This window comes from Ursus americanus, chromosome 6 (assembly GCF_024610735.1).
Source record: "Ursus americanus isolate L20-20 chromosome 6, mUrsAme1.1.p, whole genome shotgun sequence".
NCBI lineage: Eukaryota > Metazoa > Chordata > Mammalia > Carnivora > Ursidae > Ursus > Ursus americanus.
The window spans coordinates 79618341-79636639 of NC_142132.1; the positions used below are offsets into that span (position 1 = coordinate 79618341).

General features: G+C 44.6%; 1 protein-coding gene across 1 annotated transcript; it reads left to right on the plus strand.

Moving 5' to 3' along the window:
* The first annotated feature begins 372 nt into the window (after nucleotides 1-372).
* Nucleotides 373-16446, plus strand: LIPM (lipase family member M). Its single transcript, XM_087862499.1, is given in 10 exon segments — nucleotides 373-534; nucleotides 3209-3326; nucleotides 6333-6533; nucleotides 6536-6575; nucleotides 7365-7474; nucleotides 9703-9839; nucleotides 10234-10380; nucleotides 11838-11909; nucleotides 13157-13228; nucleotides 16177-16446. Coding segments are annotated over 10 exon segments (1314 nt in total). The 5' UTR covers nucleotides 373-387.
* Nucleotides 16447-18299: the final 1853 nt, after the last annotated feature.

Consider the following 18299-nt stretch of genomic DNA (forward strand, 5'->3'; position numbering starts at 1 on the left):
ACTAGGGAAAAAAGAAGAAGGATCTTCCCTGTGGTTCCTATTTCCTGATGTTGAAGAACAGGGGTTTTCTGGGCTGTATCATATGCCCATAACTCCAGGTGGCATCAAAGAAAGTTCTATATACCTAGAAGTTGAGGGTTGGTGGCTCTGTGTTCTGGGAGGAGTGGGAGGGGCCTGGTGGCATTGGGACATCCTGGGCCATGTTTCCATTCTGCTTCCAGCTCTTTCCTTCCTGTCAACCAAGCTTGTTGAATTTGCTTCCGAATTTGGGGGAGGAACCCTGGATGGAACATATAGGAAACAGCTTTTTAAAGCTGTAGCTCCTTCTGACATTAGGATTAGCTGTGATACTGCCAGGAAAAAAAAATTAAATGCAGATGTTGAATCATGCCAAAAATCTTGTCAAGAGTGTGGATTGTCTCACACAGAACGGAGATGTGGCTTCTGATTCTGGTGGCGTATTTGTTCCAGAGAAATGTGAATTCAGGATGTATGCCAACGAAAGCCGTGGACCCAGAAGCATTCATGAATATTGTAAGTTGGGATTTTTCTGTGTTTGGGGCAAGTGAAGTGGTTCACGCGCTAACTTGTGCATCTGTGTATTATCTGCATCGTATATTATATATTATATTTCTATGTGGTGGTGGCTTTTGCTGGCAGAGCAGAGTCATAAATGAGCATGCTGTACTGGGGAGAATGCTAACCTGGGTATGTGTCCACCTTCGTCCTCCCTGAAGAAGTTAGGTAAACTCGGGTGAATGACTTAATCCCTGGGCCCCAAGCACAAGGTAACTTTTTCATGGATTCTTCGGTCCATCCTACGTGCAGAGAAATCATCTCCGCATCTTGAGCAGCACCCAGACCCTTGGCAATTCCACTTCCTCTGTGATTTTTATTCCTTTTGTACTTGCTTCCATGTTAGAAAGGTCTCAGTCCCCCCTTCTTACTATCAGGATGCCAGCTTCTAGTAGCATCTGTTCTTTGTACCCTCTTTTGGACTGGGACCTCAGTAGATTGGCAAAAAGGGGGTCTTGGTGACCTCTAGAGAGGGCCTCGTGTACGTGACTCATGAATGATGTGACACCTTTTTAGGCATCCCAGAGTGCTGGGCTTACTTTCAAGTTCTGCATTGACTTTAGGAATGCCCACCATATAGTTATGCTTACCCCATGGCAGACATGGTGACTGCAAGCTGCCCAGGTACGGCCCAATCAGGAGACGGGATCATCCCCATTTTCAGAATCAGGGGCTATAAGCAACTTGGGTTGGGCCACACCACTGACAGGTAGCAGAGCCGCAATTCAGATCTGGGCCTGCCTGGACACAAAGCTCATAACTGAAACCAACGTGCAATTAACCCTCCCAGGTGAGGAGAGGCTCCCGCCAGCAGGCTGGCCCTGGGAAGAGCCCACACACATTCCTCTGTGTTACTGCACGGAGGCAATGTCTTGAGCAGAGCCGGTCTCCCTGGGCCTCACCCACTGGGTGTGTCCAGCACTGGTTGCTGCTGGGGCTTCAGGAACCCTAATACCCAAGCCCATTGAATCAGACTCTGCCATTGAGTGTTTATGCATGCAGAAGCAAAGTAAAATAGGAAGTCCATATAATTACTGGTATACATTCAGTGAAATAGAGTACGAGTGGTTCAGAGCCTGAACGGGCTTGATTCTGTAGACTGACGTATACGGATATAATCAAGCCTATATTTTGGTATCCAACTGGCTTCTTGCTTGTGTTTTTCTAGCCAGTGTTAACTGAGCACCTAGCAGGCCTTTAATGCTGGTCTAGTCACTGAGGTTTCAGAGAGATCTAAGAATGCCAAAAGACTGGAGTTCATGGAGCTTACGGTCCAGCAGGGAAAATAGACCCTCAGTTACTAATTACAAGAGCAGTGAAATCGAAGAAGAAAACGTAGAAGAGGGGGACCTGATCCAGGGAATTCAAGAAAGTTTTTCTGAACAAAGATCTCTTCAGCTGAAGTCTCCAAATGAATAGAAGCTACTTGAGAAGATGGGGGTGATTTCTCATTATAGTAGTCACTAATGCTCGTTGAAGGCCTACTACGTGCCAGGTAACCTAGTGAACATTATATGTGCATTATCTCTTCACATGTCTTGCCAGACCCCCCAGAGCTAAGGCCATTGGTATGCCTGATTTCCAGATGAATAAATTGAGGAACGGAGACAGGTTAACTAATTTTCCCAAGATCACACAGCTAGTTTGTGTTAGAAGCAGGATTAAAACTCAAGCAAGGGAGACCTCAGGGCCTTTCTCTTAACTAGTATGCCCCTTTCCCCCATGCACGACACTGCGCATTTCACACCAGGCTTTCTCCTCTCTCAGTCCTGTTAAAGCTGAGAGAAATGATTCCCTCCTCTGGGTGATGACGGTGGGTGGGAGTAGGGAGGCTACTGAGGAGAGTTCTGAAGCTTCATATTTGACAAAGAGTTTCTACATGTAATGACTGTATAGCGTAGGGGTCCTTACACAGGGGCCCATATATAGGCAACCAGGAATCAGGAACCCCTGAAAATTGATACAAAAAAGTGCCTGTGGGTCCATGTGCATATTCATTTTTATAGTTCTCCTCAAATTCCCTGAGGGATCCCTGACCTAAAAACATTAAGAGCGCCTGCTCTTGAGTTTGTGGTTCTTAGAGCTGAAAAAACCATAGGGAACGCATGGCCTAAGGGTTCTCGTAAGCTGTTCTGGGAAGAATGCCTCATTGGCTGCCTGACAATTACCTGGTCCCTAACCTGAAGTGAGCCCTGGAATCTGTATGTTTAAGTGCCCCAGGTAATTCTGCCCTGGACCCAGGCTTTGGAATCAGTCTTCTAGTCTAGTCGTTCTTAAACATTAGAGTGAATCAGAATTTCCAAAGGAGCTTGTTAAAAACAAATCCCAGTTCATTCAGTTTGGGTGGAAACTGACCATTTGTATCTCTATCAAGGGCCCAAGTGATGCTGACCCTCTTGGTCCAGGGCCCACACTTCAAGAACCATTGTTCTAGTCCAGTCTCTACATGAAAGGCAAAGAAAATGAGAACTAGGGAGGGCTTGCTAGTTTTTCTAAGATAACATGAGTAACTAGGGAAAACAAGGGACTCCTTTCTATGTCTTTCAGAGTCAAGGAATCTTCTCATTACTTTTGGATCATTGAGAGCATAGCCATACAGAACTGAACTCAAAAGACACTGCTTTTTCCTTAGAGTGAAATCATCCAACATCAAGGCTATCCTTGTGAGGAGTATGAAGTTGTGACAGAAGATGGGTACATCCTTTCCATTAACAGAATTCCTCAAGGCCTAGGACAACTTAAGAAGACAGGTATGGCTCACCCCATGCCACCCCAACATGGCAGCCTTTTCTATAATAATGATTTCCTTGTGGTTTGAGTGTGTAGAGGGGAGTCTGAGTTCTTGTTGTAGACTGGGGCCCATTGTCTGGGCCAAAAGATAGCTTCACCGCCCCCATCCTCCCCATCACCACCACCCCATTTACCCCAAATATCCCCAATGACCTCAAAGAAACATAGTGTTTGCTTTAAAAAAAAAAAAAAAGACCTTCAAGAAAGGTACATTTCTTGACCCCCTCTAGCACTTAACTCATTCCCCAAACCCCTCTTATATAGATATTTTACAGTATCCAGTGATGGTCTCTTGAGTGGACCATACCAACCTCTGCTTATAAAGAATGCAAACTCCAATATGGCACCTGGCGCCCACCCCTGCGTACTCTGTATTCCCCATCCAAATAGCACTCTAAGTATTTGAGATGTCGCCCAGCTTTTCACTGAAGTTTTTTAAGAATTAGGAAATAGATGTACATTTTTAATTTTCTGATACATTTCTTCAATTCCTATAATCCCATTTTTTGTATATGGGATTTTCAGCTATCGCTGGCTTTTAAAAAATATTCACATTCATTACCAATTAACGTGTGCTCTGTTCCTTTGCATACTCTAGCTCTACGTTCATAGCAGCAACTACAGTATTTGTCATGAGTACAGATAATACAATTTCATACTGTGTTCTTTCTCAACGCCAGCTAGGATGTCACGTGCTTTATTTGCATTAGTCTCATTTAACTTTCACAATAATCTGAAGAAACTGCCACGCACAGAGGTTAAGTAACTTGTCCAGAAAGTCTATAATAGCACTTGCTAGAATATTGCAAAACCCGCGCCCAAATCAAGACCTGTCTGCCACTTGAGCCCAGATTCTTAACTAGGACCAGAGACTGCCGGGCGAATGCTTTTGTCTTTGGCATAAACAAGCTTCAGGGTTCTGGTTTATTCTAATTTCCACATGTGCAGCTTTTTGAAAGCCAGCTTTTTTTTTTTTAATACCAGCTGCACAGCTGTGCCTTCTGTATGTCCAACACGCTCCCACCTCAGTGCATTTGAAGCAGCCCCTTGCCTCCTAGTAGGGTCTGGCCCCTTCTCCTGCTTACTTTCCCTACAGCACTTACCACCTGGTAGGATAAACAATTTGCTGGCTTATTATCTGTCTCCCACAACCAGAATGTAAACTCACTGGGAGCTGGGACTTTATTTTGTTGAAGGCTATACAGCCAGTGCCTAAAAGAATGCCACGCACATGGTAGATGCCAATAAATATATGTGGAATGAATGAATGAATTTTATACAACTAAACAGAGCTTGGAGCTGCAGAGAGAATTTTCAGTGAGGCCTGCAAATCCTAGGATGTAAGCAAGGCACGGCTCTTCCAAGCAATCGAGTGACTGTGGCGGTGCCTGAGCTGACGGGTCACCTGCACCCCTATTCATGGTTGGAGTTTCTGTTCGCACATCCTGTTTACTTACACTGTTCACTCCTCGCCCCAGAGTTTGGAGTTCAAGGAACCCACCCATCTGCCCTTTTGGTACAGTTGGTGCAAAATACTCCCCTCTAGTGGCCAGTGACGTTCCTGCAGTTCCTGCCGGCCTCTTCAAGGAGAAAATCTCCCGGTAGGCTGGGTCACATCCTGACTCCCTTCCCTAAAAAGAAGGAGGAATGTTGTCTTTTATCATCACAATACCTTTATCAAGAGTAGGAAATTAACTCTGACTGGTAGTAGTACCTACTGCAGAGCCCGTATGAAAATGTTTCCAGTTATACTGAAGTCCTTTGTGCGTGCTTTTCTCCCTGGTCAGTAGTCTCATCCGCGGTCATATGCCTCATTGAGTCTTCATGACTTTTTGTCTCCATGAACTGAAACAGTTTCTCAAGTTTTGTCTCTTTTGACTTTGACATTTTTAAAGAGTTTGGGGGCAGTTATTTTATAGAATGCTCTTCAATTTGGTTTGTCTGATGTTTCTTCATGGTATGATTCCGGCCATACGTTTTGGCCCGAATACCACGGAAGTGAAGTTGTGTCCTCAGCGTGTCACATCATGAAGCCCATGATAATGGCTTGTTCCAATATTGGTGATATTTGCTTTATTAAAAAATTATTTTCTCCTCAGCTTTATGGATATATAATTGGCAAATAAAATAGCATGTATTTAAAGTATACAACATGGGGCACCTGGGCAGCTCAGTCGGTTAAGTGTCTGACTCTTCATTTCATCTCAGGTCATGATCTCAGAGTCACGAGAGATCATGGGTCCCTGAGACCCTTGACCTGAGATCATGACCTGAGCTGAGATCAAGAGTCAGACGCTTAAGCGACTGAACCACCCCAGGTGCCCCTGGACTCACACATTCTTAATTTATTCACTGGGATATGATTTTTTGCTATCATTATTTATTTTGAGTCTCAAATTTTCCCATATTTGAGCAGTGGGAGCTCCTTCAAGCTGGCTTGTGAATCTTTTTGACATGAAGGGCTTGTAATCATTAAACCATTCTGCATATGGTATCTATAACACACACACATACATACATATATATATAATTTTATAATATAATTATATACACATTTATAATTATGTAATATGTAATTACATTTATAATTCCATAATTACCTCCATCATTAGACTATACTATGTCCTGGGCACTTCCAGTATCCTCGGTGGTGCGTAGACATACCGAGTGAGAGTAAGAACTACAGAAAGACAATGGAAGCTGAACTCTACTGATTCTTTCTCTGTGCCAGGCATTGTCACATCTGCTCCCTGTGCACTATTTTACTTAATCATAACAGAAATCCTGTTTTTCTGATGGAGGAAATCAAGACACAGACAGGTTAAGTGACCAACTAATACGATCGATCTAACAAGCAGCTAAATCAAAATTTCAACGGGTCTATTGAACTCAAAAGCACTTGCACACTAGAGGGTAACAAGGAAGGTAGAGAACTTGTCTCATGGCTGAAATTCTCTTGCACATAGGTCCGAGGCCGGTGGTGTTCCTACAGCATGGTCTGCTGGGGGACGCCAGCAACTGGATCACCAACCTGCCCAACAACAGCCTGGGCTTCATTCTGGCAGACGCCGGTTTTGACGTGTGGCTGGGGAACAGCAGGGGGAACATCTGGTCTCGGAAACACAAGACCCTCTCTGTAGACCAGGATGAGTTCTGGGCTTTCAGGTATACCAAGTGGAGGTGGACACGGATGTCTTTGGGAGAACCGGGTAAAGAATATAGCTTCCAGCATTTGGATGATTTAATTTGGTTGGGTCATCAATATCCTACCAAGTTATCCCCCAATTGTTTTAATTTGGGGGAAGTAGTGGGAGGATTGGGTTTCCCCAATAGAAGAATGGGTCTGGCTAATAGGGTGAGATGGGGGTTGGTGTCAGGTAGTTGAGAGAAGGTGTAGGTCCATGTCCTTGTAGATGCATATCCTGGGGTTAACTCCCCCCCCCCCAGTAATGACAAGGACTGGTACCCCCAGAAAGAGAGGAGATCAGTCAACATTAGAGATATCAGGGAAACTATTAAGCCCTAGGGACTATCAATTTGGCTAATACATATCTCACGGTTTTTAATGTTTTTGTGTAAATTACTTATTGGCATTCAAACCACTCTTTATCTCAACCTGTGTCAGAGAAGGGCCTTGTGGCATTTTTAATCCTTTCCCATACGAATAAATCTGTACGGCCGGGTGCTGCTTTGCTAACTGTACAGCAGGGCACCTCCACCAGGAGGTAGCCCATGTGCTCAGTAAATATTCATTGAAGATGATTATCGCTCTTTGATACTATCTGGGGAAAACAGTAAGGTGCAAATAGTGCAAATAGTCTGAGAGCCCAGAGGCCCCCATGGGTCACAGGTGTGAAACAAGTCCATCCCGAGGGCGCAAGGGGCACGGTCACAAGCTGGTGGGGCTGATGACTTGGGGGCTTGTTTGTAAACCCTGGGCTGCTTCTGTTGTTTCTGATTATAATTTTTCCTATAACTTTGTCTTTTCCCCCTTATAGTTATGATGAGATGGCTAGGTTTGACCTTCCTGCAGTCATAAACTTTATTTTGCAGAGAACCGGCCAGGAAAAGGTCTATTATGTCGGCTACTCGCAGGGCACTACCATGGGTAGGTTTCATAGAGAGCAGGTTTGTACAGTCAGGGGTGTGGGCATATGGCACTCGGGTGGGTGGCCAGCACCTGACCTTCTCTCAGCTCTGTCCTGTCCTCTTCAGCGACCCTGAGGGCTGTGGAAGCCGGGGACTAGAGTAGCAGAAGGAGCAAGGGTTCTGGAGACAGACAGATGTGGGATTAGGTCACATCTGATTCCACCACCTCTCAGGTGAATGTCCTCAAGTGAATTGTCCAAGCCCTGTGGTCTCCAATGACATGAAGACAGTAAAGCCCTCGTAGGGGAGATAGAGGTGTTCGAACTATTCAGGGATAATGTGGATCAGCTCCGTGCAGGCAGGCGTTTCGTCTAAGACACAAGTCTAAGAGCAGTTTCTGGTCCAGAGTGTGCACTCAATTTAATAAACAGTAAGCATGGTCATCACACTACCGACAGGACGGCTGGGGGATTTCATTCAAGTCTTTTTCCTTCCCTTCTATGGCCAATGTATGGAATTCCGTGCTGTTGTCCTTTTGCTTTCAGTGAATTTGTGAGAAACCTTAACTCATGAGCCCTGCAGGATACAGGTCATCACTGGGAAGACAGGAGTGGAGGCTGTGGTCTCTAACTCTCTCTCGGACCAAAGCCAGTAGGAAATGTGTTTGGCTTAGACCAGGGCAAGGAGGGGAGCTGTGAGCCATGAGGAGAAGGCTCTCCTGGGAGGGCTGAGTGTGCTTTTTACTTTCACCCTGAGCCAAACCAAAAGGGGAAGGCCAGGGTATGGGATTCTGGGGAGACAGGTGAGCACACCCCCGCCCCCGGAACTCAGGGCAGGAGTTCAGTGGGCTTATTTATATTTGGTGCTCTCTGGTGAATGAAAAGAGCCTGACTTTCATATTTTCCTCTCTGGATTTTCCAATAACATTAACTGGCTCTGGGGATGCCACATCTCACCACACACTTCACAGAAAGTAAGTGGGGTATTAATGCCTGCTGCTACTCTAATGGCCAGAGGCCTCTGAGAGCTGCTTTGCTCCATGCTCAAATTGTCCAGCTTGACATTAAGACAAAGGTGCTGATGATGAGGCCAAATGCTATTTCAAGAAGACGAAGGGGGCAAAAAAGTATAGGATTCTTCTAGTAGTCCACCACGGAGCTGTTTAGATGGAGAACTTACACCAGCTTTGCATAAAGAAAAAGTTTGCCAGGAGAAGTTAGCTTGAGTTCTCAAACTTGACATTTGAGGGGAGTTCTAAGAGGGTCACAATCAAGCTGGAATCGAGTTTAATAGAGTTCCAGCCCAGTCCTACTGATGGTACAGTTGGAAGAGCAAGAGGAATGAGTCACTCTTGAGCCTGCCTTTGCATGTGGCTGGCAAGCCTAATCACAGGGAGGGAAAAGTACTCACTCACCTATGGGAACTGGAGGAAGTCACGTGATACTAGTTTTCCTCTGTCCCTCTCCCCCTTGCACTCAAGCTGCAAGTATCAGCCTAGCCAAGGAATGCACAGATGTAGAGTATTTCAAATACAGTGACCATGCCTTGGCTTTGAATGATAGCCTTTTTTCTCCCCAAGGCTCCACAGGGATGGTGCCTACATGGTGATAATTCATAGACTTTCATAGGTACAGAAACTGAGGCCCAGAATGATTTAGCGAGCATCCCAGATCTGGTCTAGGACAAATAAGAGTTGGAATCCAGTTCAGTAGACAACTTGTCTATTAGATCATGGTACAGTTTGGATTCCAGAAAAGGTAGGAATCAAGGAGACTGGCGGAAACCCTGCTATCCCAACACCCATCACATTACAGAACCTGCTTGTTACTGATAAACAAAGCAATTTCTCTAATTCTCAATTTCATTCACTGTAGAGATTTGTTAAAAATACCTCACAAGAGTCTGAGAATTCAATGAGGTAGGAACTACGAAAGTACCCTGAAAAGTGTCTGGCACATACTTATTTCTCTATATATATGTTTTCTCAAATTCTGCACTATTAGACTCAATGGTTTAATTCAATAATGCAGTGAGAAACTACTAGCAGGAAGGCGCATGCCAGGTGTTGGAGGGAACACGGAGGCATGTTGGCTGCTGGCGTTTTCCCCTTCAAGGAGCCTATACTTTTGTAGGACAATTAAAACATAATCACACATAGTTACTGAAATAACTTGATAAAAATACAATCGGCATCTTATGGGTTCTAGGATATGCAGTATCCACACTGACCTATCTCTTCTCTTATAGGCTTTATTGCTTTTTCCACCATGCCAGAACTGGCTCAGAAAATCAAAATGTATTTTGCTTTAGCACCCATAGCCACTCTTAAACATGCGAAAAGCCCTTGCACCAAATTTTTGTTGCTGCCGGATATGATGATCAAGGTATGTGACTCCTCAGATAACTCCTTGTCTGCGTAGAAGAGTCCTCCAGCCCAATTTGCTAAGACATACAGACAGCCCCGACTTACAATAGCTCGACTTCACAATTCTTTCGTTTTTATGATGGTGCAAAAGTGATACACATTCAGTAGAAACCATGCTTTGAATTTTGAATGTTGATCTTTTCCTGGGCTAGTGATATTTGAGACAAACCTCTCCGTGATGCCGGGCAGCAGCCACAGCTCCTGGGTTTTGACTTACAATAGTTTCAGATTATGAAGGGCTTATTGGGGATGAACTCCATTTTAAGTTTTGGAAGATCTATACGCTTTTAAATTAGACTCGCTTCTTTTTGGCTATGATGTAACGACTACAACTCCATGTCATATTTTTACAGGGACTGTTTGGCAAAAAAGAATTCCTGTACCAGACCAGATTCTTCAGACAGTTTGCTATTTACCTGTGCCGTCAGATGATTATCGATCAGATTTGTAGCAACGTCATGTTACTTATGGGAGGATTTAATACAAACAATATGAACATGGTAAGTGGGAGCCTAGTCAATTCTTAGTGTTCCAAAGCAAAGTGAGGAGTGATTAGTCTCACATCCTAAGAGTGAGCTAATGCCAGGGAAGACCTATTCCGTTTTCTTCAAATCATACTAACATGCAGAAAATACTTCAACGCAGCCTGAGTCAAGGTTGACATAACGGCATCGCTAGAAATTGACGTCGTAGATTATGGATGGAAGCGGTCTGAGAGCAGCTTTACTACCGTGAGGTAACATTATTTGAAAGAGAGAGCTGGTAGGCACCATGCACCTCATTTTTCTCCTTGGGTCCTTCCCGTTTCTCGGTTAATGGGACATCCCAGAGTTCAGTTCAACTTAGGCATAGCTGTCGTTGGAGGGGTCACTGTGGCTTCCTCAGAAAGCACACTCGGAGGCAGAGATTAGTGTGCACAACGATTTGGGGTGATACCCTCGGGGTGACACCAGGGAAAGGAAGTGAGCAGGATTTGGTAGATTGAAAATATCAAGCCGAGATGCAGTCTCCGTGGGACTCTCGGTTGATGTGAAGATGGGGGGATGCTTCCAAGCTGTCCCAAGTTAAAGTGAGAGGGTTGGTCTTTATACTCCCACCTCAACCTGTCATTTACTACAGATGTCACCAGGGGAGACGCTGGGCAGGGCAGCTCTCTGCACCTGGGGCAGCCCACAAGGAAGCCTGAGAGTGGGGTACTGTCTGCCAGCAGCACTTCCAGAAGCTGGAGGAATACATCTTTCACTCCTGAAGATTTTTTCCCTTTTTAAAAAATAATACGATTAATTGCTACCATTTGCTATGCATTTATTTGTGCCAGGCTAAGTGATTCCTTGTAACAAGCCAATGAGACAGGTATGATCAATAACTTCCTTTGACAGACTAGTGTCCTGAGATTTAATGCATTAAATATCTCCCAAACTGACCTAAAAATTGAATGGCAGAGGTAGAATTTGAATACAGACCCAATTCTACAGCCCTCATCCTTAATTATTCTGGTAAAGTTTTTTAAAAGAAGAAGTCAGATGTTTAAAGAGAAGCTCTTCTCAGATGAAAAATACAGGCGCCCAGGGATACACTTAGTGGAATTTTTTATTTATACGCATGTGTATATTACTGTTTTTTTTTAAAGATTTTATTTATTTGACAGAGAAAGAGGCAGCGAGAGAGGGAACACAAGCAGGGGAAGAGAGAGAGGGAGAAGCAGGCTTCCCGCTAAGCAGGGAGCCGGATGTGGAGCTCCATCCCAGAATGCTGGGATCATGACCTGAGCCGAAGGCAGACGCTTAACGACTGAGCCACCAGGTGTCCCTAAGTGTATATTACTGTTTTGTGAATAATTGCTGATAACTTGATGATCTTCCCATTTCTCAGTCTGACACCCTGGAGACGTGGTCTTGACAAGGTGCACGTCTTGTGAGTTTTGCATGCCCCACAAACCACTTGTGTTTTGTTACAGAGCCGAGCAAACGTGTACGTGGCTCATACTCTGGCTGGAACGTCTGTGCAGAATATCCTGCACTGGAGCCAGGTAGGGATGCTAACCGTTGTCTCCGCCAAGGGTCTTTGTGCGTTTTGTCCGGAGCAGTCAGAGGACGTCCTTTGGACAGCCCAGGCGTTATTTCACGTTTATTCCAAGAGGGAATATGATCTTGTCAATGCTGCTTCGACCGTGAATTTGATCTAGATCTGAATCTTTTCAGGAGATGGAGGGGAGGATTGGCCCAAGGAATCTTTGGTGGACCTTAAGAGTGTGACTTCAGGTGGTCCAAGTGAGACCTTTCTCTGCCTCTAGCCACCTCACAGATGGGGTTGGAGATCATGTCTCCATTCTCCTTTTTGGCTCCTCCAGCACGTTGGTCAAGTGGTAATAAAAATGCGAAGGCAGGACCTAATTCACAGGAGTCCTTTGTGCTTCAGCCTTCACCGCAGTCACAGGTGGGAGGGTCCTGATCACCAGTCACACGAACTGTTTCTGGGGACCGTGCGGATGTCAACTGTTGCTTCACCCGTAAAGAAGCACTGTGCCTAGTATTGCTCATTGTAGAGGACACTGGAGTGACCGATTCGCTGTGGAAATAAGGATGGAGCTAAAGACTGAGAGCTAGAGCATAGTTAACCTTAGATTCTCATCTACTACAACCACAACCTCGGGAAAAAACCAAAACAAAACGGAGGGCTCCTACTTCAGGCAGAAAGTTTTAAGAATACTGAGGGAGACTTACAAATCATAAATATCGGTCCTATCTGTTTCTCTAACGATTTAGAGCCTTGTCAAAATGTTCCTCTAAGGTCATTGCTCTGTGTGTGTGTGTGTGAGAGAGAGAGAGAGAGAGAGAAAGAGGGAGAGAGAGAGAGAGAGAGCGTGTGTATCAGGAGAGAGACTTTATAATCAAAAGGAAAGAAGAATTCAGAATTGAATGAAATTTAGGTCACCTTCTCCCGGAATCACCACATGGCTCGGCTCTAGGGGGCGCTCTCCCATCGAGCCTGTGGGGGTGTGCAGGACAAGCACCTACACAGACTGCGGTGGGGATGTGCTTTCTGGAGTTGTAGGACAAGGTGGCAAGTGCGTCTCCAGTGCATTTTTCTCCCTGAAGGGGCCTTACTCTTGCCCTTCTGCTTTCTCGAAGATTATCTGAATACCGAATAGAAGAGCAGCCTCGGCTTTTACTCTCCAATTGGCTTGCGACTGCAGACTCGGTAGCACCTCTCACCCCTCCTCGCACCCTTACCCAGGAACGCATTTGAAGGCCATGTCAATTTGTTTCCTTTTAGACAATGAATTCTGGGGAACTCCGGGCATTTGACTGGGGGAGTGAGACCAAAAATCTGGAGAAAGGCAATCAGGTAAGAAAATCAAGCACATTCTTTTGAAATAAATGGGAGGGAAGTTATAATGACAGTATTTTGTAGAAGGCAGGAATAAATTACAAGGTCAGGCTTGACTCCGTTTGAAAAGAGAGACATTCACAGCTTAGCCAAGAGGCTTCCTGCTTCCATAACGGAGTAGAAGAACTTTCCTGGTGAGTCTGCCGCCATGAGCAAGGTGCTTGGGCTTCTAGGGAGCAAGACGGGGTAGTTATGGTGAAGGAAAGAGTACAGACTCTGGTGGTCACTAGAAGGATCCTTTTAGGATCAAAAGATAAAAATAAAACATAAAACCAGGAATGAAGATAGCAGGGGCGAGTTTGCTTCATGGCACATAGAAGAGCGTTTGGTGATAAGTGAGGGTCGCTTATGAGTCCTGCCCCGACCCTACCACCTGCCCCCACCCTACCAGTCATAGATAGGCTGCTTTCATTCTGCACACCCTGATGTCTTTATCTTTAAAAATTATTGGACTGGGGCGCCTGGGTGGCTCAGTCGGTTAAGCATCCAACTCTTGATCTCAGCTCAGGTCTTGATCTCAGGGTCATGAGTTCAAACCCTGCACTGGGCTCCATGCTGAGTGTGGATCCTATTTTAAAATAATAATAATAATTATTATTATTGCACTAGATAATCCTTAAGAGTTCTGCTGGTCGCACTTTTAATGCATCTGTCATTTGCAAATGACAAATATGACAAGTTATTACCTTATGTAAGAAAATGCACAGCTGATACTCTAGAATGAAATGAATAGTTGTGGGGAGTCAGAATTGTGTGTTGTACTTTTCTGAGCATAAAACCCCCACTGAAGATTATTGGTTAGCTTGTGCGTGAATGCAAACAAATACTGACCATATGAACATAAAGCCAGAGGGAGCCTGACAGACAGAGGCCAACCTCTGAGAGTCGTGGATCGTATGTAACATCCACTCCCCTACATCAGCCTAGATATAAAAGCCTAAGAAATGGGACAGGCTGGGAGCACCCTGACCAGCAAAGTCTAAGTCATGGGCATCAGCTACTTTTTATTAAGTCCTTCTTCATTGTTTCCTAAAAACCTGTCTTTGGAGAAAGTGTTCCGGCTCTAAGATAGTTTTAATTTATCAGCCCTAATGTTTTAAATTCTAGAGAAAGTGGCTTACGCAGGGCAGGCCCCAGGCAAGAAAAAGAAAACATTTATGCAGAAAAGGCATTCTAGAATCGCAGCACTTTAGAGCTAACCTGAATTCAGTTCACCTGTAAAATGAGAAAAATACAGGACTGGCGCCTTAGAATGCTTCAACCTTTCGTGTCTAAGTTAGGCCATAAAAGGTAACTTTGATCACCAAATTCCTATGCGTGTGTGGGCATGGGGAGATTCCCCACCCCCAAGAGGCAAGTCTCCAGACCCCAGCTGGGTGTCCAACGATTTCACTCAATTCTGACACTACCTGGAGAGAACATCAGAGTCAGACTGCCCTCAAGTTCACATGCCAATGTCAAGCCCAGGTTCTTCCTATGCTTCTGACCCACTGGCTCTACTGGAAGATTCTAACAGCCCTCTCATTGGGTTCTATTAATTTGCCAGATTGGCTCACAGAACTCAGAGACACATTTCTCTTCCTAGATTGCCCATGTATTCCAAAAGACTGTAACAAGGAACAGCCAGAAGGAAGAGGTGCAGAGGGCAGGGTATGGGGGAAGGGCAAGGAGCTTCCAGCTCTCTCCTAGCCCTTGGCTTTCACCAAATCTCCACATGTTCACCAGCCTAGAAGCTTCCCAACCTTGTTTAGGGTTTTTATGAAGGCTTCATCACATAGACATGATTGATTCAATTATTGACCATTGGTGATTGAACTCAATCTCCAGCCCCCTCCCCTCCCTGGAGGTCTGGGGGCAACACTGAAATTTCCAACCCTCTAATCACAGGCTTGGCTCCCCTGGTGACCAGCCCCCATCCTTAAATCAAGTCCTAAAGTCACCTCGTTAACTTAACAAAAGACATTTTATTGGCTCTCATCACTGAGTAAATTCCAAGGGTAAAGAGGACCTCTATGCCAGAAATGGGAACGAAGACCAAATATATACTCCTTATTGTAAATCACAATCTCAGGGTAGAACTCTAAATTCTTAGAAAGCCACAGAGTCAACCAGGACTCGTGGGTTGAAAGCCTTGGCTCCACGGTAGATTTTCTGAGAAGAATCGGGGCTCAACATTACAGGGGAAAGTTCTGGGTGCTTGATTAACCTCAGGGCTCAGCCAGCTGGTCTGATCTAGAAGCACTACTTGAATAAGGCAGATTGTCAGTTCAGAATCCTAGATTCCTTTCTTTGGGTGATGGGGGACTGGAGCAGGGGTCTAATCGTTACAACCGTGCCCCAGAACCCCCCACCCTAACCCCCCCCCCCCCGGTTTAAAGGACCTGAGTTCTTGTGCCATTGACTACCCCAGGTTTTGAACTTGGACTGCCTTAAGGCCTTTCTGTTCTCCCAGAAAGTCTCCGTGAAGACCCAGAGACCTTCTCAGGGGGCTCCAATCTCTTGCCTTTCTTTCAAGAATCTCTCTCTCTCTGGCCTCATGAAATTTGTGAAATCAGCCTTTAAAAGGACAGAAACATTATCTTCCAAAGGCAATGTATGTGTTAAATACTTACTAATAAGGAGAAAAAGAATTGAAGATTCATGCTTAAGGTGGAAGGCAACTTAACCTCGTAGGATGTTAACAAGTGTCATCCCCATTTCCCAGATGAAGAAACTGAGGCTAACTGACTGTACCTTCAAGTGGGGGCTGAACGGACCCTCTGGATGTGGTCCTGTTTGACTGTGTGGCACCCGTGCACCTTTCCTCACAACACATGTCATATTTTGACTCTGTTGACTTGAAATATAAATCGTGAGTTTGGAAATCCAAATGTTACCGACAGTTAAAAATTATTCCTTTTTTCTAGCCAACTCCCATAAGGTATAAAGTCAGAGACATGACGGTCCCCACTGCAATGTGGACTGGGGGTCAGGACTGGCTTTCCAATCCAGAGGACGTGAAGATGCTGCTCTCCGAGGTGACCAATCTCATCTACCATAAGAACATTCCTGAATGGGCACATGTGGATTTCATCTGGGGCTTGGATGCTCCTCACCGTATGTACAATGAGATCATACATCTGATGAAGCAGGAGGAGACCAGCTTCTCCCAGGGAATGTGCGGGGTCAGACTGTGAGGCGTCCGATACTGAAGAGTCTTAGGGGGTCCCCAAGCGGAGGATTTTCAGGATTTCCAGAATTGGAAACCTCCCATATCAGTAGAAGGGGGGTGGGGAAGGGAAGGCAGAGATATAATACACACTCCTTCAGATTTCCTGTATTTGACACTAAAACTGGCATTGAAATTTTTTTCAGCTGATTAAAATACTCATTGGGTGAACATAGGTTTCATGTGTTGTCGTATATTCTGCCATCCTGAAGAGTAGGTTTTACCTGACAGCTAGAAATTAGCCAGGACTCTTTACGTCATTCAGGTAGACCCCTTTACAATGTTAATTTTTTTCTATAAGCCGTATTTTTGGAATGGTCAAGTAAAATGACAGAATGGAACAGAAACAGAGGTCTTGAATCTCTGGATTGTTGTAACTAAGCTAGACATTTTCACCTTATTGCCATAGAGACATAATGCTACCTCAAGGAAGCTGAGCTGCTTTAGGAAAGAAAGAGGGAGAGAGAGGAAGGCAAAGAGAAGAGTATGGACAAAATATATTTTAAGCATCATTAAAAGGGGCCAAGTTTTACAGTTGAGTCTCAGAGGAAATAATTTGGTAAGATAGTTAGCGACTTTTCCAGTAAGCACATTACGCCCCTGCATGAAGCACGTCTGTGTTTCAGTACCTAGCATCAAGTCCAAGCTCACATGAGAGTTTACTGCCCAAGGCTACTGATGTCTGGCCCAGTTTTCTGCCTTCAAATATTAAAAACTGGGAAGAAAGTTTTAGAATGTCATGTATTCTATCCTTTGATCTTGACAACTATCCAAACTCATTCACAAACCTGGATTTATTTCTTTAGAAAAATGTCCAATGTTCACACAGTTGCAAAGATGACAGTTATGAAGTACGTGGGTGAGAGAGTGATTTTGCAAACCAAATTGAAGATGTACTGGTGCGTGAAGTTCGCTTGTTTATTCAATCCCCCAGAGTCACCTGCTAACTTCGTTCAGTGCAAATGCGCCTTAAATAATTTAAGAGGCACTTAAGGGCTTCAGAATCATATCTACACCCTACTCCTTCCCTCACAAAACATGTGCCTTAAGGCTCTGTACGTAGCTCAATAAATACTCCTGGACTGGATTTTCATTAAGCCCGTATTCTGTTCAAGGATGGTAAAGCTTTCCCTCTTAGACTGTTTATTTGTTACCACGTAGTGTGGCTTAGTCCGTGTCTAAAGATATTGATGACTCAGTCTGGCTTTGCAAAATTCAATCATTTTTTAAATGTGTTTATTTCTACTCTGTCTATTGACAAAGGACTTGAGAAATACTTTTTGATATTCTGTCTCTCCTCTAGAAGTATAATCCACATACCACGACATCCTGTTGCTCGTTTTCTTGTAAAAAAAAAATCCTTTGTCCAATAGTTAACAATACTGTTTTAAATTTTGTCAATAAATATAAACAGAATGAACAATCTTAGTATCTGCCTCGCCTTCACAAGAGAATCAGAAAGGTATTTTTGAACAAACATCTTGATAGTTACACAATTTTGTTCAAAAAAAAAATCAAGATGGCTCTTACTTATAAACCAATAGCAAAATGTCTAGAGGTATGCTGGTTAAATTGGCTCTCTGGAGGGGCGCCTGGGTGGCGCAGTTGGTGAAGTGTCTGCCTTCGTCTCAGGTCATGATCCTGGAGTCGCAGGATCGAGCCCTGTGGTCATGGGTTGGGTGGGACGGGGGGGGGGGGGGTCCCTGCTCAGCGGGGAGTCTGCTTCTCTGTGTCCCTCTTCCCCTCCCCCTGGTTGTGCTCTCTCTCTCTCTCAAATAAATAAAAATAAAAAATAAATAAATAATAAAAGAAATCGACTCT